This window comes from Triticum aestivum, chromosome 2D (assembly GCF_018294505.1).
Source record: "Triticum aestivum cultivar Chinese Spring chromosome 2D, IWGSC CS RefSeq v2.1, whole genome shotgun sequence".
NCBI classification, from domain to species: domain Eukaryota; kingdom Viridiplantae; phylum Streptophyta; class Magnoliopsida; order Poales; family Poaceae; genus Triticum; species Triticum aestivum.
This window is the reverse complement of record NC_057799.1, coordinates 537,546,310-537,568,146: the sequence shown is the minus strand read 5'-3', so window position 1 is coordinate 537,568,146 and position 21,837 is coordinate 537,546,310. Positions and strand designations below refer to the sequence as shown.

The following is a 21,837-nucleotide window of genomic DNA, read 5'->3' as shown; positions in this document are numbered from 1 at the left end:
TAAACATCACATGCAATCAATATAAGTGATATGATATGGCCATCATCATCTTGTGCCTTTGATCTCCATCTCCAAAGCACCGTCATGATCACCATCGTCACGGCGCGACACCTTGATCTCCATCGTAGCATCGTTGTCGTCTCGCCAACTATTGCTTCTACAACTATCGCTACCGCTTAGTGATAAAGTAAAGCAATTACATGGCGATTGCATTTCATACAATAAAGCGACAACCATATGGCTCCTTCCAGTTGCCGATAACTTTGTTACAAAACATGATCATCTCATACAATAAAATTTAGCATCATGTCTTGACCATATCACATCACAGCATGCCCTGCAAAAACAAGGTAGACGTCCTCTACTTTGTTGTTGCAAGTTTTACGTGGCTGCTACGGGTTGAGCAAGAACCGTTCTTACCTACGCATCAAAACGACAACGATATTTCGTCAAGTATGTGTTGTTTTAACCTTCACAAGGACCGGGCGTAGCCACACTCGATTCAACTAAAGTTGGAGAAACTGACACCCGCCAGCCACCTGTGTGCGAAGCACGTCGGTAGAACCAGTCTCGCGTAAGCTTACGCGTAATGTCGGTCCGGGCCGCTTCATCCAACAATACCGCCGAATCAAAGTATGACATGCTGGTAAGCAGTATGACTTGTATCGCCCACAACTCACTTGTGTTCTACTCGTGCATATAACATCTACGCATAAACCTGGCTTGGATGCCACTGTTGGGGAACGTAGTAATTTCAAAAAAATTCCTACGCACACGCAAGATCATGGTGATGCATAGCAACGAGAGGGGAGAGTGTCGTCCACGTACCCTCGTAGACCGTAAGCGGAAGCGTTATGACAACGCGGTTGATGTAGTCGTACGTCTTCACGATCGACCGATCCTAGTACCGAACGTACGGCACCTCCGCGATCTGCACACGCTCAGCTCGGTGACGTCCCGCGAACTCATGATCCAGTAGAGCTTCGAGGGAGAGTTCCGTCAGCACGATGGCATGATGACGGTGATGATGAAGCTACCGACGCAGGGCTTCGCCTAAGCACCGCTACGATATGACCAAGGTGGATTATGGTGGAGGGGGGCACCGCACACGGCTAAAAGATCAATGATCAACTTGTGTCTATGGGGTGCTCCCCTTCCCTGTATATAAAGGAGTGGAGGAGGGGGGAGGGCCGGCCGTCCTATGGCACGCCCTGGAGGAGTCCTACTCCCACCGGGGGTAGGATTCCCCCTTCCCTAGTTGGACTAGGAGAGAAAGAAGGGGGAGAGAGGGAGGAAGGAAAGGGGGCGCCCCCCTCCTTGTCCAATTCGGACCAGAGGGAGAGGGGGCGCGCGGCCTGCCCTGGTCTCCTCTCTCTCTCTCTCTCCACTATGGCCCAATAAGGCCCATACACTTACCGGGGGGTTCCGGTAACCTCCCGGTACTCCGGTAAAATCCCGATTTCACCCGGAACTATTCCGATGTCCAAATATAGGCTTCCAATATATCGATCTTTATGTCTCGACCATTTCGAGACTCCTCGTCGTGTTCGTGATCATATCCGAGACTCCAAACTACCTTTGGTACATCAAAACACATAAACTCATAATACCGTCACCGAACGTTAAGCGTGCGGACCCTACGGGTTCGAGAACTATGTAGACATGACCGATACTCATCTTCGGTCAATAACCAATAGTGGAACCTGGATGCTCATATTCGTTCCTACATATTCTACGAAGATCTTTATCGGTCAAACCGCATAACAACATACGTTGTTCCCTTTGTCATCGATATGTTACTTGCCCGAGATTTGATCGTCGGTTACTCAATACCTAGTTCAATCTCGTTACCGGCAAATCTCTTTATTCGTTCCGTAATGCATCATCCCGCAACTAACTCATTAGTTACATTGCTTGCAAGGCTTATAGTGATGTGCATTACCGAGAGGGCCCAGAGATACCTCTCCGACAATCGGAGTGACAAATCCTAATCTTGATCTATGCCAACTCAACAAGTACCATCGGAGACACCTGTAGAGCACCTTTATAATCACCCAGTTACGTTGTGACGTTTGGTAGCACACAAAGTGTTCCTCCGGTATTCGGGAGTTGCATAATCTCATAGTCATAGGAACATGTATAAGTCATGAAGAAAGCAATAGCAATATACTAAACGATCAAATGCTAAGCTAATGGAATGGGTCAAGTCAATCAAATCATTCACTAATGATGTGATCCCGTTAATCAAATGACAACTCATGTCCATGGTTAGGAAACATAACCATCTTTGATTCAACGAGCTAGTCAAGTAGAGGCATACTAGTGACACTATGTTTGTCTATGTATTCACACATGTATTATGTTTCCGGTTAATAAAATTCTAGCATGAATAATAAACATTTATCATGATATAAGGAAATATAAATAACAACTTTATTATTGCCTCTAGGGCATATTTCCTTCAGAAAGATCATCGCGAAGGTTTCATTCCGTTTGATATTCCTTTTCTGCGAAACACTAAAATAGGCAAAAAAACAGAAACTGGCACTGGGCCTCCGGTTAATAGGTTAGTCCCAAAAATAATATAAAAGAGCATATTAAAGCCCATTAAACATCCAAAACAGATAATATAATAGCATGAAACAATCAAAAATTACAGATACATTGGAGATGTATCACCGGGGCTGCCGGAATACTGGCCCCAGGAGGGATTATTAGTTTTAGTATTGTTCGTTTTCAACTTTATGCATTGTACCTAGTAGTTAAGTATCATCACGTATATGTGATGATATTATATATATATATATATGAATTCCATTTTTATCTGTTTTTGTATACTAATTTGAATCTAGCTGTTATCATCCACATATACAGAATGGAAAGCGTATATACACACATTGAAACGGAACATATAAGAACGGAAAACAGAGTACACACATTGAAACAGAGGAATAAACAGAGATACTATGATTGCTATGAATACATAGCTATCCACGTCGAAACGACTCAACAGAATAAAATGCGTCCATGAGACCATGACCAGTAGCTCTTGGCTCTGCCTGAACTCGTGCAGGCGTTCGTCCAAGCGGTCGACACGCTCGCGGTACATCTGGAGCGCGATCTCGAGCTCCAAGTTGGCTATTTCATCAAAGATCAACAGCTCGAGGATGCGACGTCCATGTTCCTCTACTGCGCCCAGGTGGACACCTGGGCCAAGGAGGTGGTCGAGCCTATGGACCAGCGCGTTGGCATCCAGAAAGCCACGGACAAGGCGAACAGCACCACCCATGCGAACGGCGCGGCCGGCCTCTGGTGCCAGTACGGCGCTGAGGGCCTCTGCCCACTCCTGGCGAGGAATGGGGGTACTGACGGGATGTGTACCCAGCTGCGACGCCGTGTCGATAGCAAGCAAGCACCGACGGATCCGCTCTTGCTGTGCGGCGCGCCGCGCCTCTCGCTCTGCGGTGCTCCAACGGTCTCGCTATGCGGCGAGCCGTAGCCTATCGGTGCGGACGTGCCTAGCTTGCTCTGCGGCGTGCCATCGATCATGTTGTGCGGCGAGCTGCAGCCTGTCCGCGCTGACATGCCTATCTTGATCCGCGGCGCTCAAGCACCATGCGCCAAAGGTCTGCTCAACCCTGGCGATGACGCGCATCACGGGGTCGTCCATCGCGTTGCCGGGGAGCGCCTCGGCCTCGACAGGTCGTGGCGCCTGCTCGTTTTCCTCGTCGACAAGGTTGATGGCAGAGGCGGCTCTTTGGTGCGTTGTCATGCTTGGAAAAGGTGGATGTGCTATAGGCTGCGCTTGTCACCTCGTGCGTCGCGCACCGCCTAGGTTTATGCACAATATCGCTGGGTGGCGGGAAACAGGTGAGGAAATGGCGCAAAACGGTGGCGTGTTCATAAAACACCATCAATTAATGGAAACTTAGCATAGAAGGAACATCGAGCTAGCACAAGAAGTAGATGATGATCAGATGAACACGGACCACACTAGGGAACCCGTCGGTGATGAATTCATCAATCGCAAATGGTTGAATACTAGCAAGCGTTTGCCCACAACACACACGGCTTATTCCATCACAAATAGGTCGGATGGATCAACTGTATGCCACGTATCGCACATTGTCAAAAAGTAATGCGGTAGACCTTCTTTAACATGTGTTAAAAAAACAAGGACCTCGAGGTTAAATTAACTCATGGTATGGATCATCCAGGTCAAAGGTAATTTAATTGACCGGGATGACCCATCCCATCAGTTAATTTAACATCAAGACAACTTCCCATCCAGTCACCCATCTGATGGCTGCTCTAGCCTGAGCACACTTAACTTGAGAGTTCTCTTAGATGAGCTACTGATGGAACATCTAGTCCTTGCTGATATAGGATGCCTCTTCGCATCCTTATGGACAATAGATGTTGTGTAGACAAAGCATATCACATATGTCTTATTAGAAGCAATCGTCTGTGTTATTATCGGTCTTCGCACACATTTCTGATTACAGACCTGTTTGCCGCATATCACACACATCTTGATATATTGAACCATTTCTGTTCTCTTGTCTCAACGCAAACAGTTCATCCGAGTGAACCGCATGCCGTATATCGCACACACCTTGATCTGGCTGACCGTTTCTTTTGTGTTGCCTAATCACAAACAGTTCATCCGAGTGAACCGTAAGCCGTATATCGCACACGCCTTCATCTGGCTGCCCGTTTCTTTTGTTCTGCCAGATCGCAAATAGTTAATTGAACTGAACCGTATGCCCAGCATCGCACACACAACTATAATCTGAACCGTGTTTGATGCATCCTCCATCGCAAACGTTTCGCACCTTCTTTGACGGGTTTTTTACACCACCGTTTGCGATTAATGCATCGCACACAGTTTCGTCGAAAGGTCTCTGATCGTAGTGTCGCGTTAGCAGCAACCTGCAGTAGTGAACGTTGGTTCTCACTGAGGGAAATACTATCCGCTACTATATTGCTTCACCCTTCCTCTTCGAGAAAAATTCCAACGCAGCTCACAAGTAGGATGACCTGAGTCTCATCCATTGGGGTGCCTCAAAGAGATACTAGGTGATCCATTTGGTGACATTCTGTAGCTTTGGCTTCAGCACGTCTCCAACGAAGATTATCACTCCCCAAAGAGTGAAGTTTGGGATACATCCACATCCTCGACTTGTGTGGTTTATCCTTTACCATACCTTTACTTTGTGCATGCTAGCTTGTTAGCATGCTGATCTTGCTTACCTTGGTTCTAGCTTGCTGATACGTCTCCAACGTATCTATAATTTATGAAGTATTCATGATGTTCTAATATCATTCTTGGATGTTTTACAATCATTTTATAGCAACTTTATATCATTTTTTGGGACTAACCTGTTGACCCAGTGCCAGTTGCTGGTTTTTGCTTGTTTTTTACATCGCAGGAAATCAATATCAAACGGAGTCCAAACACCACGAAACTTTTTGTGGATTTTTTATGGACCAGAAGACATCCAATGGGCCAGAGCAGCACCTGTGGGTGCCTCGAGGGGGGCACAACCCACCAGGGCGCGCCTGGGCCCCCAGGCACGCCCAGGTGGGTTGTGCCCACCTCGGTGGCCTCCCGCACCGCCTCTTCGCCCTATAAATTGCGAAATATTCCAAAAACCCTCAGGGAGACCCTAGTTGAGAAGTTCTGCCGCCGCAAGCCTCTGTAGCCACCGAAAACCAATTTAGACCCCGCTCCGGCACTTCGCCGGAGGGGGAAATCATGACCGGTGGCCATCTTCATCACCCCGGCGGCCACCTCGATGAGGAGGGAGTAGTCCACCCTCGGGGCTGAGGGTTTGTACCAGTAGCTATGTGTTTAATCTCTCTCTCTCTCTCGTGTTCTTGAGATGTCACGGTCTTGATGTATCGCGGGCTTTGTTAATATAGTCGGATCATATGGCGTTTTCCCCTCTCTATCTTGTTGTGATGAATTGAGTTTTCCCTTTGAGATTTCGTTTTATCGGATTGAATACTTTTATGGATTTGAGAGCACTTGATATATGTCTTGCAAATGAATACTCGTGGTGACAATGGGGTACCATATTGATTCACTTGATGTATGTTTTGGCACTCAACTCGCGGATTTCTGAGGTGGCATTGGGGTAATCTACGCATAGGGGTTGATGCACGTTCTTGTCTTTGTTTCTCCGCTAGAAATCTTGGGGCACTCTTTGAGGTTCTTTGTGTTGGATTGAGTATTATGAATCTGAAATTATTTGATATTATTTTAGTACGAACTCTTGGATAGATCGATCGGAAAGAATAGCTTCGAGGTGGTTTTGTACCCTACAAACAATTTTTTCTTATGTTCTCCGCTAGATAGGAACTTTGGAGTGATTCTTTATCGCACGTTGAGGGATGGTTATATGATCCAATTATATTAGCATTGTTGAGAGATTGCACTAGCGAAAGTACGGACCCTAGGCCTCATTTTCAAGCATTGCAACACCGTTTGTGCTCCGTTTTATCAATTGCTACCTTGCTGTTTTTTATTGTTCCTATTATAAAAATCGATATCTGCTATCATTACTACACTTGTATCACCATCTCTTCACTGAACTAGTGCACCTATACAAATTACCATTGTATTTGGTGTGTTGGGGACACAAGAGACTTTTTATTATTTGGTTGCAAGGTTGTTCGAGAGAGACCATCTTCATCCTACGCCTCCCACGGATTGATAAACCTTAGGTCATCCACTTGAGGGAAAATTGCCATTGTCCTACAAAACTCTGCGCTTGGAGGCCCAACACGTGCCTACAAGAATAAATTTCCGTAGTAGACATCAAGCTCTTTTCTGGCGCCGTTGCCGGGGAGGTGAGTGCATGAAGGTATATCTTTAGATCTTGCAATTGAATCTTTTAGTTTCTTGTTTTATCACTAGTTTGGTTTATAAAAAGAAAACTAAAAAAAGGAATTGAGGTGGTCTCATATTATTCATATTTATAATGTATTTCGTGAAAATGATGGAAAGGAGAATTGTGCTCAATTGATAGAAGAAGAATTCAATAGAATGTTTGGTATAAATGATGAGCATGATTGCAATGTTGTTAGTATGAATTCTTTGAATATCCATGATGCTAATGATATGCAAAGCCATAAGCTTGGGGATGCTATGTTTGATGAAAATGATATTTTTAGTCCCCCAAGATTTGATGTGCAAATTTGTAATTATGATTGCATGCCTCCTATTTATGATGATTATAATGATGAAAGTAGATTTGGAGAGGTCATGACTTTATTTAGTGATGAATCCACCATTTTGGATGAGGCTTCAATTGACTATGATAACAAAGTTGCTATCTATGATGATTATGGTGATGACATGTATGCTATAAAGAATAATGATAACCATGAAACTTGTCATCATGATTTTAATTTTCACTCTCAAGATAGTTATTTTGTTGAGTTTGCTCCCACTACTATTTATGAGAAGAAATTTGCTTATGTGGAGAGTAATAAGTTTTCTATGCTTTTGTGTCATGAAAAGAATGCTTTATGTGATGGTTATATTGTTGAATTTCTTCATGATGCTACTGAAAATTATTATGAGGGAGGAACTTATGCTTGTAGGAATTGCAATAATACCAAGTTTCCTCTCTTTATGTTGAAAGTTTTGAAGTTGTGCTTGTTTTACCTTCCTATGCTAGTTGATTCTTGCTCCCATAATTTGTTTGCTCACAAAATCCCTATGCATAGGAAGTATGTTAGGCTTAAATGTGTTTGCCATGTGATTCAACTTGCTCTCTTTGTGTTTCAATTCTTTACTTTCATGCGAGCATCATTGAAATCATCATGCCTAGCTAAAAGGCATTAAAGAAAAGCGCTCGTTGGGAGATAAACCAACACTTTTACCTAATGTTTTATGTGTTCACATGATTATGCTACTGTATTAATCATGTTTTATTGCTTTTGTTTCAATAAAGTACCAAGTAAAGTCTTTGGGATAGCGTGGATGATAGTTGACTTGATTCTGTCCAAAAACAGAAACTTTTGCGCTCAGTCCGGGAATTATGAAAATTCACTGGAATGTGATTTTGATCTGAATTTTTTTATAGGTGATAGATATACAAATTCTCTACGTTGTCGTAATTTTTCAGAATTTTTGGAGTAGCAGAAGTATGGTTAGAGTACAGATTACTTCACACTATTCTGTTTTTGACAGATTCTGTTTTCAATGCATAGTTTGCTTGTTTCCTAGTTTCTATGGCTTATATTGCTCAATAAAAATTGTGGAAATTATATGCTACAGTAGGCATTGTGTGTAAACAATTATTAATCTTGTCTTTGACAGTACCAAAGTGAAATGATTTGCTCTTTATCATACTAACCTATCTCACGAAGTTCCGTTAAGTTTTGTGTGATTGAACTTTTCAAGTTTTGGGTGAGATATCGATATGAGGAGAATAAGGAGTGACAAGACCCTAAGCTTGGGGATGCCCAAGGCACCCCCAAGGTAATATCCAAGGAATATCCAAGCAACTAAGCTTGGGGATGCCCCGGAAGGCATCCCCTCTTTCGTCTCCAACAATATCGGTAACCTCACTGGGAGCTATATTTTTATTCGTCACATGATATGTGTTTTGCTTGGAGTGTCATTTTATTTTGTTAGGATTTGCTTGATGTTATTTAGAATAATGTTTTGCATGTTTCTTTTCAATAAAAATGTCAAGGATAGCCTTTACCATGCTTATCTTGCAAGTTTATGAGTTGTTGTTTCAAAACAGAAAGTTTATCGCTGTTGCAAAATTTCTCTAGAAAAGTCAGAATGTGATAAAATGTTTAAACTTTTTGCACGATAAGATCTGATAAATCTTCTACAGTGTGGTAAATTTTCATAATTTTTGGAGTTAGATAAGTATTGATACTCTTGCATTCTTTACAGACTGTACTGTTTTGGCAGATTGCTGTTATGTTTGCATTGTTTGCATATGTTTGCTTGTTTAATGATTCTATTTGAGGACAGGAGTATTAAATATGCAGAGGCATTTAGTATGCAATGTTGAATAATAATTTTTGTGATTTGCTACAATAGAGAATGATAAGATTTTTGCATTGATTTATACTAACTTAACTCACGAGTTCTTGTTGAGTTTTGTGTGGATGAAGTTTTTAAGATTTAGGGAAACCGTGATATAAAAGGAATTAAGGAGACACAAAAGCTCAAGCTTGGGGATGCCCAAGGAACCCCAAGATAATATTTCAAGAAGTCTCAAGCATCTAAGCTTGGGGATGCCTCGGTAGGCATCCCACCTTTCTTCTTCAACAATTATCAGTTAGTATGGGTTGAGCCTAAGTTTTTGCTTCTTCACATGATGTGTGCTATTCTTGGAATATCATTTTGTTTTGCTTGTTGTTTTAATAAAATTCTTAGATCTGAAAGTTTTTAAATAAGAGAGAGTCCTCAAATAGCTACCCATTTACATAACTACTCGTTTGATCTTCACTTGTATCTTATGAGTAAATTGTTGAATGAATTGAATATCATGAAGTTGAAATTATATCATGCCTAGTGGTAGCTTCACATTGGGTTTAGAAAGTGAAATCTTTTGAAGCTTGACAATCACAATATTGGTCATACAAGCAATTCATGAATAATTAGTATAAGGAAGAGAACTTTCACATGCAAATACACTATCTTGGAAATCTTTTGTGATTGTGAGCCCCCATCAAAATATTATATGCCAAAATTGTTGACGTTGGACAAGGAAGACAACGTAATGGTTTATGTTTTTTCATATTCACATAGAAGTTATATTGTCATAGATCCTTCAACATGTGGTGCTTGCCCCCCATCCTTGCTAGCCAAAAATTCTGCACCAAGTAGAGATACTACTTGTGCACAACCCTTAAACCAAATCTTATTTTCAAGAGTCCACCAGACCTACCTAAGGATTGAGCAAGATCCTTCAAGTAAGTTGTCATCGGTGCAATAAGGCAATAAAAATTGCTTCTAAAAGTGTTAGATCATTTAGTGTAAGAGAAAATTGAGCGTTGTACGAACTTGCGATGGCAAAGAATAAAAGCAACAGACTTTGCACTAAGGGGTTGAGTATACAAACAAATAAGCGCATAACAACCTCTGCTTTCCTCTGCGAAGGGCCTATCTTTTACTTTTATGTATTTACTTTCATGCAAGAGTCAAAGTTTTTCTCTCTATTCCTTTTTATTTTTCTCTTTTGGCAAGCATCATGTGGTGAGGAAAGATCTAGGCACATATATACAGTTGGATATGGGTAGCATGAGTTATTATTGTTGACATCACCCTTGAGGTGAATACGTTGGGAGGCGAAATTATAAGCCCATATCTTTCTATGTGTCTGGTTGAAACGTTTTGCTCATGTGTATGCGGTGAGTGTTAGCAATCATAGAAGACTATATGATGGTTGAGTATGTGGAGCTCTTACTTAGACTCCGTTGAATAAGTTGAATTGCAATTGTTTGGTGACTAAGAATATAGGTTGTTGAGTTTCATTGTTTGAACCTTAACATGTGAATTGGTTGCTACTTTAACATGATGAGTTTTATGAGAAAGAGTTGTTGTTATGATGATAGGAAAAGTGATTGAAATTATCGTTGATCAAACTTATGCACTTTGCTAGCATTCACACTTCATATTTTTTTATCATTTACCTACTCGAGGACGAGTAGGAATTACTTGCTTGCCATATAAGTTGTTCTCACCGTAGATTGCATATCTAGAGAACTTACTTTATCCGCGCATTCCCTAACTTTGTTAAATAAGTTTAAAAAATTGTAGTATCCTATTCACCCTCCTCTCTGGTCGACTTCTTCGATCCTTTCATATAGCTTATTGATTAGAGAAGCAGGAGTGAAAAGCAAAGAGGTGATGAGATCTCAAATACTTGGCTTCATGGTTGTAGTGAAAGGCCTTTGAAATCAGCACAAGAAGGTGGAGTTCTCTCTAAAAAAATGATAAGAGTGGAGCTTGCTTTGAGTGAACTAATGGAATGGATGGGGGTATTTATGAAACAAAAATATAATCGTCACACACACTTTAACACAGCTCGGAGGCTCTGGAGTGATCAACTTGGAAGCATCGGACAATACTAAAGGTGGCAACTTTCAAACAACTTGCATGGTTCAACCAGATAGCATTCAGAGGCTCCGAGTGGACTACCGCACCCGTGGCAAGCTCTCTATTACTACTTCCGAAATTTTGAGAGGGCAACAAAATGTGTGCCAGCTGGTTTAGTGGTTCCGAGTGGAATGCTTGGTAGCTCTGAACAATTAGGGTTTGCAACTGCTATCTGGGAGAATGACTCAACGGTTCCAACTAGAAGAACTGGACAACTCCAAAGTATGAAAGTGTAGGTAGATATAGTGGACAAATAAAAGTATTTTGAGGGCATTGGACTTTGATTATTCTGAATGACGAAGATTGCTCACCACGCCTGTCACATGGGATTGGAGTTTGATCTTTAAGCACAAAGAGAAAGAAACTTAGCTTAGTAACCTCATTCCCTTTTGATAGTATTGGCATGCATATGGACTCAGTGTGATTTTGGATAACTAAAATGCAAAGGGCAGGTCCTTGGTTTAGCAAACACCCGTCTTCATGAAAATTTTGGGGCTCACCTTTCATCTCTTTTGTTGCAACATAAGGAAACTTTCTTGAGATAAGTACTTGAAGCATTAGTCCCTTAAGATATGTTGACATTAATTACCAAATTTCACTAAAGGGATTATATACACTTTCATGTGGTCCATATGAAACTCTCGCAACCGGTGGACACACCGACCATGAGAAGATTGGCCTGGCACAGTCTATGCTATGGATTTAGGAGATTGTTGGGTCAAGATCAATACAAGCGATGTTGTTAATGATGCCGGGGGGAGGGGAAGGGGCTGCGGGTCGTGTCGCACATGTATCTTCGTCCTTCCTTAGCGCCTGACGGGATCACGGATCAACTCATCATTGAAGCTTTATCTTTGCGTGATGGTGTGGTTTTGCCCAAGCTCTATGAATTTGCGCAGGTGATCATGTCGAATGATTGCTTGATCTGGTGCCCCCCTTCTGATAGAGATTGGAGACATAGCTAGTTGGTTTACTTCTTTTTTTATTCATCATCTAAGAGGAATGCCAATCAATCAACACATCTTTGTGCAAAGTTAGCATGCACATTGATGGTGAATTGTTGTTGGCTGAATTCAGGTCCCTACTTTTTCGGTTAGCAGCCTGTTGGCTGCCCTGACTATTTATAAAACTTTCCACATTACATGCAAAAAAAAGTCGAGGTTTGCATGTGAGCATATTTTTTGTCAAAAAGTAAGCTCACTGGTGTCTGGGATCCGAAAGCAATTTTCAGTTACGAATTTGTTGATCCATAGTAACATATGGGTAGAACTCCCCCTAAAAGTGGTTATACAGGGTGTCCATATAATTTAGGCGAGGTTTGCAGGTGGGCACCTCCAATAAGTCCCCTTAGAAACTCCACCTATAACTGGTTTATGGCGGGCGGGTGACAGCGGCTTACAATGGACGACGGTGGTCGCGACACAGTGGGTACGGCAATGATGTGATGGCGTGGCACTTTTAGGGGGAAGGTTTACAGGAAGATCTTTTCCATGGTGGCAATGCGCTGAAGTGGCACTTTTAGGGGAAGGTTTACGAGAAGATCTTTACCCCATAGATAGAGGAAAAGTTGGGCTGATTATACAAGGAACCCTAGAAAAATTCGCATTTACAGGATTTGTTGAAGTTTTTTGGGCACAACTCACCCTAGACCAGGAAATGGGACTTGTTGAAGATGCTCTTAGCTACTAAGAGGGCAGCCCGTTGCATATAGCTCCCACTTGCGCAGAGTCAGGGGAAGTGTCCGAGCACCTTGGGCCTTTTGTACGCAACCTTCTTCGACATTTTTACAAGAGGCTGTTTTCTGGACTCGAACCTGTCACCTCACAGCAGCAGGCATGCTTTGTCTAATGCAGTGAGTTTCCGTGTGATATGAAAGTCTCATGGAGACGGGTCCGTCTGAAAGGGACTGAATTTAGTTCCTAATAAAGAATTGAAAAGGTACTAGTATTTCAGGTTTAACTCTTCAGAATTCCATCCGCATAATGTGCTACTTCCCTAGTAGACGCTGAACCTCGATAGCAAAAAAAAAGAAGAAAAATCGCTGCAAGACCTAAAAAAACCCCCAGAAAACAGCTTTGCTTTGCTTGTGTTCCCAGTATTACAGGATAAGCAAACCAGTTTGAGCTGCTGTTGATGTTTCCACAAACACACACACACAAACAACATTTCCTTTTTCCGGAAGGTTGAAACTACACCGACACCGCACAGCCTACCTCTAGACGGCTGAGGGAAGATAATCTTCCCCTACCTGCATTTCACAAGAGACTCTATTATTGTTGTGAATTGCAGCAACTAAACTGGGTCATATCCCCATCATGTGATCCAGGCCTGGCTGGGGAGGCACCCCCATGCCAGGTCCTCCCATGCCGCCCACTGTCACGTTATGCAGCAGTTGCTGGAGCCAGCGCCTTGTCGCGGGGTCATCCTTCGTTTCAGATATATAAACACGATTAGTATTCTGATCGGCAACTACATTTCATTTTATTTGAGTTCATGAATGAATTGGTAACGACAGATATGTTAGCATGACTCACCCTAAGAGAAATGTTGAATGTCCCATCTTTCAGCATGTCAGGGAGGCAATTATGCAGTGCAACACAGGCCCTGTGGGGAAGGACAAAAATTAGCACATGGGAAGATAGATGTAAAATCATTTGGTGCCATATGAATGACAGCACAAACCTGGGGTTATCTGACAGCCTGAGGTAACATCGGATAATGTGCTTGAGCAACCTTGTGGAAGGCTGATCAGCAAGTGAAATTACCATATTTCCTAAAACGCTGCCCACAGCATAGAAACGCTCAGGGGTGGCACACACGTAACGCAGTCCAATATCATCCAGCAGAATCTTTTGGACAATGAAGGTAGCGACCTGCTTATGCATATTTGACTAAATTAGTGAAATTGGAATGACAGCTATACATTTATCTCGTTATCTGTATAAGACCCTGTTTGGCCTAGCCTCAACTTGTGTATTCCAACCAAAGAAATCTTAAGCACCTCAAAATATTCAGCTCCTGTGGGTTATACAGGAAAGATGTTGCAAAAATGTTGGCATATTTATGTGTCCACAAAGTTTTTGATCTTCCAGTCCAAGTGATAACTGATAATAGTAACGTGATAAAATTAGCAGCATAGGTCAATTACTGAATTGCCAAAGCCAAACAGCTTTTGAGGTTTCTCGCATAATACACCTTTTATAAGTCTATAAACTGTGAAGTGGTTTTTAAGTTATTACCAGAGAGAAGCCTGGCGTGGCATAGAAGGCTATAGCGTTCCACATGAACTTCAGACAGCAAAATATAATTTTTGAAAAGAAGAAGCAATTTGATCTTTTCTAGGACTAAACAAAAAAGAAAGATTGTTCTACTTTAGACGAGGATTGAGATGGTTAGATACATACGGTTTTTGACAGTTCACTGCCCATCTCCATGGTACGCAAGCACAGAGGAATTATTTCAGTTTGCAGCAGAAAGCCAATAACTTCAGTATCATCAACCTGCATGTGTAATAATAAGGTAAAGAAGCTTCTCCCAAAGGCAAGAAGAAAACATTTGGTATTTGGAAACACATGCAGTATTCCAAAAAAGAAAGAAGAAAACATTAGATAGAACATTGCTTGTTTATAAGCTACTCAATTGTTTATGTTTACGTTACACAACAAAGTAATAAGGATGTATCCCTTGTGACCTTATTAGATTCATCGTTCATGCCAGGGTATTGGAATGAAAACAACATGAAGCTTCATTGGTTGTAGAATTAGTGAAAGGATCATGTTTAATATATAACATTGCAGAGTTGGATGCATCATACAAAATTTGTTAGTTCATGTAAAATTGTACAAAAAATTACCTTAACAAGAGCACCAATGACACCCAAGCTGGTAAGCCGCAAGTACTCAAAAGGCCTTGTCTTGCTGAATGTATTCAGGAACGGGTACAAGAACAGGGGCACATGAGCTGAAATGAACAAATGGAGGACAGAGAGAAGAAAATGAATCGCTAACAACAACAATACCAAAAGCCGAATGGCTCTTTTGTCATATCAAGCTACTAGGAATCAGGATATGTGAGATACAATGCAAATGGCTGAATTCGTTACCATGTAAGAAAGGGATTCTGGTATCAGGGTGCGATGCAACACACTGCAATTATTGTAATACAAACACACAAAATTAGACAATAAAGATACGCAATAATAAATGTAATAACATGGGTACCTTCAAGCAATTTTGTGAATGTAATCACCCCACTTTTTATTTGGAGCTGTACCTGAAGAAGTGCAAGTGCGTTGCAGACTCGGTTTGATGCACCTGCCGACAAAACTGGGGGTGAAAGTGCAGGGTAGATCGACACAATTTCCTGAGTTTGTTTCCAAGTTGTCAAATACACCAAATGAGCAAGGCAGGGTCAAACTTTGACAAGTTGCATCGAAAACAGCAAGTGCCGACTTGAAAACACTAATAGAATAGTGACTGCTTTCACAGTTCGACAATATAAACACAGCATAAGGTACATAGCTTCCAGTTCTTTTATGTAATTTGAAGCATGCAAACCATAAACATAGAAGATAGACGAATTACGCATACCTGAAGCAGTGCCGCAATTGTGCCAAAAGAGTGCCAGAGAAGCGGGGCCAGGTCTTGAAATATCTCTCGTTTCTGAAACGAATTGGTTATTGATTTACTTTGGCCTTACGAAACACCTTATATAGCATGCTAATGACTGAAGAACACGCAGTATGCAATTGTTCAGTTCATGGCAACCCAAAATTAAGCTTCAATCGCTCACTTCATGGTAAGTCCTAGAGACCACGAATCGCAAAACCCGTCCTCGTGACGAGGCGCTAGAACCCTAGAACTGGAAGAGCACGCGACGGACCTTGGATAGCTCGAGGAGGGCGTTCTCGCGCAGCTCGCGGTCGCAGAGGTCGAGCACCAGCTGCTCCGCCGACGCCATCTTCCTGGGCTCCTGCGCCGCCGAGGCAGCGCCGCCGGCGCCTCCACCGATTGAGGAGGGAGACGGCGGCGAGGCCCCTGCGAAGGAGGAGGGCTCGGAGGCGGAAGACTGCAGGTTCGCCATTACTGCACAAAAGCGGCGGAGCACCGTCACTAATTTCTCAAGACAGAAAAGACAGCAACCGCAACCAATCGAGTCGCCATTACACACGGATCGCACGCAGCCGCGCGAGCGGCCCGGTGCGTCGGCCCACGCCGCCGGCCGCCGCAAGCACGGGACGGATCGAGGAATCCGCAAAAACCAGCGCAGGTTTGGGAGATTACCGAACGAATCAGTTCGATCGACTCCGGGAAGAATCCGCTCCACCAGACCCTAGCGCGCGGAGAGGGAGGAAGAGGGGGGGAGGCAGCAGCGGCGGCCGCCTCGCCGCGCCGGTGACCTGAGGGGGAAGGGAGGTGGGGGAAGGAAGAGAGACCACGGCGAGGGGATCTCTCTCTCTCTATCTCTGGTTTATGTCCGCAGCACGGAGGACGGTCGGAGCGAGCATTAAGATCGGACGGCCCAGGCGTAACCCCGCGGTTAACACACCATCAACGGCCTGATCTACCCAGAACCCCGAGGCGGGCCCCACCGCCTCCCATGGGCCTCGGTGACGGGCCGGCCCGAGGAGACGGGTGGAGAGGCCCGGAACGGAAGGGCTGCACATTCCCGCAGCGGCGCCCAGTGCTATAAGAATGCACTCACCCTTAGGGTTTGCGCCCCGCCGCCAACTCCTCTCAGAGCCTTGCTCCCGCATCCCCGCGCCGCGCCGCCGCCGCCGCCTCCGAGCCCCTCGAAGCCCACCTCGCAGCCATGGCGGAGCAGGTAAAGGCTCTCCCCCTCTCCTCACCGTGTAGCGCTCTTCCTTTGCTCCCCCGTTACCTTGCCGGCGCCGGGTGCTTGGGATATGCGATGCGGCGCCTTCGTGCTTTTCGGCCATGTATGCTTAGATCTGTCCATGGAGAAGCATGCGTATTCCTTGCAAATCGAGTAGCATGCGGTATCTTTGCGGTCAGAAGGACTTGCTGTCGTTTGGATGTGTTCGTGGTGCGATAGGTTACTACTGTGGTAATTTTATCGACTTGTTCATTAGTTGATTTCTGCTGTTTCCGCTTAGTCGTTAGCAGCATGTCATTATCGTCTTATGATGTGGCTGAAGCTTGGTGTTTCACTGCCAGTATGGGCTCTTCTCTGATCATTTGGACCCAGTAGGATCTTGGTGTCTGTCGAGTGACAGTGTCTATTCCGAAAAGTTGTTGCAGTAGCCTTTGTATTGTTCATTTCGAGTTTGAAGTCTAGATTGTTTTTCTAGTTTGTTCTACAATAGATCATAATTTGTTGTAATTGTTCTAATGGTAGTTTAAACTTGGTATTGTGCAGACCGAGAAGTCTTTCCTCAAGCAGCCAAAGGTTTTCCTCAGGTGAGGAGTCCGATTACCTTTCTTGTGTGCTGTTGTTGTTTAGCAATGTGCATATCTCTTTTTGATCCAATGTAATGCTCGTACCCTAACAATGTTTTCTGTTCAATTTAGCACGAAGAAGGCTGACAAGGCAAAGAGGCCTGGCAAGGCTGGCAACCGCTTCTGGAAGAGTGTTGGCCTTGGTTTCAAGACCCCAAGGGAAGCGATCGATGGTAAACTATAGTAGGCCATTCCTTCTATTTTAGCACTGTTTGATACTTGAGTAGGTGATGCTAGTCTTGATGAATGCAACTATGTGTGCCTAAGATCACACTTCAGTACATTTCTCCTGGCTTTGCTAGCCTAGCCTACACAAAGAATTGAACCTAGTAAATTCTCAGTTGGTATAGTGATTGTCATTGGTAGATACACAGCCGATTTTCTTTTGGTCATGTGGAAACAATTGAGCCATGAATTGTACCATGTACTGTTTCTTGATATTTTGTTTCTAATGTCTGGCTATTACTGTGGTTGACATAAACCGTTTATAGTTAATTGTGCCTTATTTTCTGTTAAGCTTGTGACAGTGTATTAATTCCTATTCATTTCCAGGTACCTACATTGACAAGAAGTGCCCATTCACTGGAACTGTTGCCATCAGGGGCAGAATCATAGCTGGAACCTGCCACAGTGCCAAGATGAACCGGACCATCATTGTTCGCAGGAACTACCTTCATTTTGTGAAGAAGTATCAGAGGCAAGTAAACCCATTGATGATTCTGAGAACATAATGCATTGGTTCTAACCTGTGGATTTCTAACTCAAAAATCAATTGTGCACCTTGCAGGTATGAGAAGAGGCACTCCAACATCCCAGCTCACATCTCCCCCTGCTTCCGTGTCAAGGAAGGCGACCATGTCATCATTGGCCAGTGCAGGTAAAACTCAATTACTCTTGCATAACTATCCAACTTGAGAATGTTAGCCTGGTTGTTCTAGTATGTTGACCCTTGTGCAGTTATGTTACTGATACATACATGCTGTGATATTCCTATTCATCATTATATAGTTGATGTATTGATTACTGCAGAAAGCTTATTTTCTTTTGTGCTGAAGTATGTTGCTCGTGTCTGAAACAGGCCCCTGTCGAAAACCGTGAGATTCAATGTCCTGAAGGTCGTTCCAGCTGGAACCACCGGAGGCGGGAAGAAGGCTTTCATCGCTGCCTAAGCCCAGACTCTGATTTATGAGTAGTTCATAGTCAGAACTTTTTCGCACTTGAAATCTACCAGGCTGCTGTTTCGAGATTTGATTCCGTGTTATCTGTCAAACCGAATGTCCTGATCTGAACATGTTTTGTGGAATCTATCTATCATTAATAGTTTCGCTTAAATTTGTACTGCCTGATTGTCCTTTTGCTCAATTCCTTGTGAATTTGTTTGCCCAGATGTGATATGATATTTACTCAAGCAGTGTGTTGCCTTGTTCCCAGCCTCAGGTTTTTAATCTAATGAAGTGAAACTAAATTTGATGACTGGCATTCTTTGAAGTTGCAATTGCGATCAACTGTAACAAAATATTATGGTGTATAATCTAGCAAAATATTATGGTGCATAATCTAGGATGTGGTTTTGCTCGTATCTTATCTGTAACGACGAGTTAGCAGAGAATTAGAAGAAAAGAGCTCCATATGTAGGTATGTAGATTTTTTACCTTGAGAATTAAATTTTCAGAATTCATCTTTCTTTGAACTCTCCCCTCTCTGTCCGCACCCTTGATCGACGACATTGTTTTCACTTTGCTGCCACCTAGTACTTGCCGAACCTCCTTGGACAAAGCTATCGTTAAGAAGTCTGCCTGTCTTGGAGGCTTCAACAGTTCAACTAGAACTTTGCTACGGCTACGGGCAGTTTCTACGGAAAGTGTTTACGGAGATGAGCTGGAGACCTAGGATTCATCACAACTTGGGTCCCACAGCTAACTTTATGGGGAGAAAATCAATGCCCGTAGTGGGATTTCTGTAAGTCTAGCATTTTGCTTGGGCTATGCTATCGTTTGTTCCACCCCGGATCACACTGGCACGACACGAGTGTTCGACCAAATGTAGCGGAATGCATCAAGTTGAAGTAAACACGATGGCTACGTACTCAATGAAAGAGGATGAATTGTTGTGTGATGTGTGGAAGTTTCAAGCCACGAAGCATAATGCAGCAATTTGGCAAAGTGTGCATATTTGGTTCAATGAGCGCAAACACTACACAGCTTACGACATAGAAGAGATCTATGATCATGGACAGAGGTACCTGCCCCATTGATGGTACACCATTCAAAATGCCGTCAACAAGTATTGAAGTGTGTGTGCACAAGTGCTAGCAAGGTGCATTGCTCGAAGAGTTCACAAGTTTCCGTTCTTGCTGCTTTATGTGTTGGTCATTTTATTGATTTGCTCAATGTTGCAATTTGTTGATCCCTTTATTGCTAGCCTGTACGCGCCGCCACGTTCTACCAAGGATGGAGTGCAACCTCTTTGCAATTATGCATTGTTTTTTTGTGTGGAGAAACTTCCAATCTATTCATCTTCAATCATGGCAGTACAACGAACACCAGAAATAAAAATTACATCTAGATCCATAGACCACCTAGCGACGACTACAAGCACTGAAGCGAGCCGAAGGTGCGCCGTCGTCATCACCCCTCCATCGCCGGAGTCGGGCACAACTTGTTGTAGTAGACAGTCGGGAAGTCGTCGTGCTAAGGTCCCATAGGACCAGCGCACCAGAACAACAATCGCCGCCGATGAAGAATAACGTAGGTTGGAAGGATTCAACCCGAAGACACACGAACGTAGACGACCAACGACGAGATCCGAGCAAATCCATCAAAGATAGATCCGCGGGAGACACAGGAGAGGAAGCTTGAGACGAAGGGAGTTTTTGGGATCGATGAAATTGAAAAACTTGTCGAAAATCTTCCACTGAGTGTTTTTGGCTTTAAATGTGTGGTTAAATTGCTATTGATCTAGATAAATTTGTCAAAGTGACTGGAGGCGGTCATTTGGTTTGTTTTTATTTAACTTTTTCCAAGAAATAAGAGGACATTTAGTGACTCCAGTTGAATGGCCTTCGCCCCTATTCCTGTCTTCGGACACGTCATGCCGCCTTCGCCCCTATTCTTGTCTTCGGACACGGTGTGGTGGACTGCATTGTTGGCCCTAAGAGCATCTCCAACAGGCGCCGAACGCGCCGCGCGCAAAAAACCGCTTTGCCGCGAGCCCATTACCTGGTTTGGCGCGGCGCGCAGCGCTGACTCCAGCAGCCGCGCTAAAATGCAGCGCACAAAAAATGCAGCGCGCGTGACTCACCGGGGCATTGCATATATGGCATTTTGAACACAAAATGAAGTTGAAACATTCAAAATGCAATGAACATGACATATAAAATTGAAGAAGAAAAGTTCACACAAATTGAACACAAACAAGTTGATGAAGAAAAGTTCATGCCCACAAGTTCAAAATCATGCCCACAAGTTCATCCAACCAAGTTCAAAATGCAAATCAAGTTCAATACACAAATGAAAGACACATCATTCCTCGTCCTCGTCCTCATCTTCGGAAGACGATTCTTCCTCGTCCTTGTTTTTCTTCGCCGATGTCTTGCCCTTCTTTGGCCGCGCCGCATTGGGGAGCTTTGAGGAGGGGGCGGCGGCTCAGGCCGGCGCCGGCGCGACGCCACCCGCCGCCGAGGTCATCCGCGGCGGCATGAAGAGGCCGCGCGCGAGGCCGATGGTCGGATGAGCTCCGGCGGAGGCGAGGCCAACGCCACCTGGGCTAGGGTTTGCGACGGCGGCGGCGATGGAGGGGTCGCGGCTATAGGATGGGGTGAGCGGGGTGCCGGCGCGTGCGTCCATGGGGTGCAGTTCGCCGGCGCCGGCGCGCGCGGGGCGTAGGAGGCGGAGAAGAGAGAGTGCAGCGCGAGCGCTCGAGTGTGCCGCGCACGGAAGCGGGCTTCCCAGATACACCGCGCGAGATAGCGAATCCAACAGCGCGCCCAACTCCTTATACCGCGCGCGCGGTTATTGCGCGTCCGCTGGAGCCACCCGCCGGGTTGCGCGCGCGCTAAACTGGCTAAATTTGCGGCGCGGCGCTTGTTTAGCGCTCCTGTTGAAGATGCTCTAAGGACGGTCGAATGGTCTCCAACCCAAGCTCCTATGTGGGGAGGAAATGTGGTGACCGGATAGCCTGCCACATTGGACCCGATCTATCCGCAATAATTTCTCTTTTTTCATCTCTCTTCATCCCCACCCA

The 21,837-nt window shown here is 44.1% G+C and overlaps 2 protein-coding genes across 2 annotated transcripts; one reads left to right on the top strand and one right to left on the bottom strand.

Annotated features, from left to right (window-relative positions):
- Positions 1–13,188: 13,188 nt before the first annotated feature.
- On the bottom strand, positions 13,189–16,664 carry LOC123054307 (CCR4-NOT transcription complex subunit 9). Its single transcript, XM_044478042.1, has 10 exons — positions 16,420–16,664; positions 16,019–16,221; positions 15,727–15,798; positions 15,410–15,499; positions 15,240–15,282; positions 14,991–15,097; positions 14,542–14,637; positions 13,820–14,010; positions 13,672–13,741; positions 13,189–13,562 (listed from the first exon to the last, which is right to left on the bottom strand). The coding sequence occupies exons 2-10, from the start codon at positions 16,217–16,219 to the stop codon at positions 13,440–13,442; spliced, it is 993 nt and encodes a 330-aa protein (XP_044333977.1). The 5' UTR covers positions 16,220–16,221; positions 16,420–16,664; the 3' UTR covers positions 13,189–13,439.
- Positions 16,665–16,829: 165 nt separating this feature from the next.
- Positions 16,830–19,003, top strand: LOC123054306 (40S ribosomal protein S11). Its single transcript, XM_044478040.1, has 6 exons — positions 16,830–16,960; positions 17,516–17,556; positions 17,668–17,768; positions 18,148–18,292; positions 18,383–18,472; positions 18,674–19,003. The coding sequence occupies exons 1-6, from the start codon at positions 16,949–16,951 to the stop codon at positions 18,762–18,764; spliced, it is 480 nt and encodes a 159-aa protein (XP_044333975.1). The 5' UTR covers positions 16,830–16,948; the 3' UTR covers positions 18,765–19,003.
- The last annotated feature ends 2,834 nt before the right edge of the window (positions 19,004–21,837 follow it).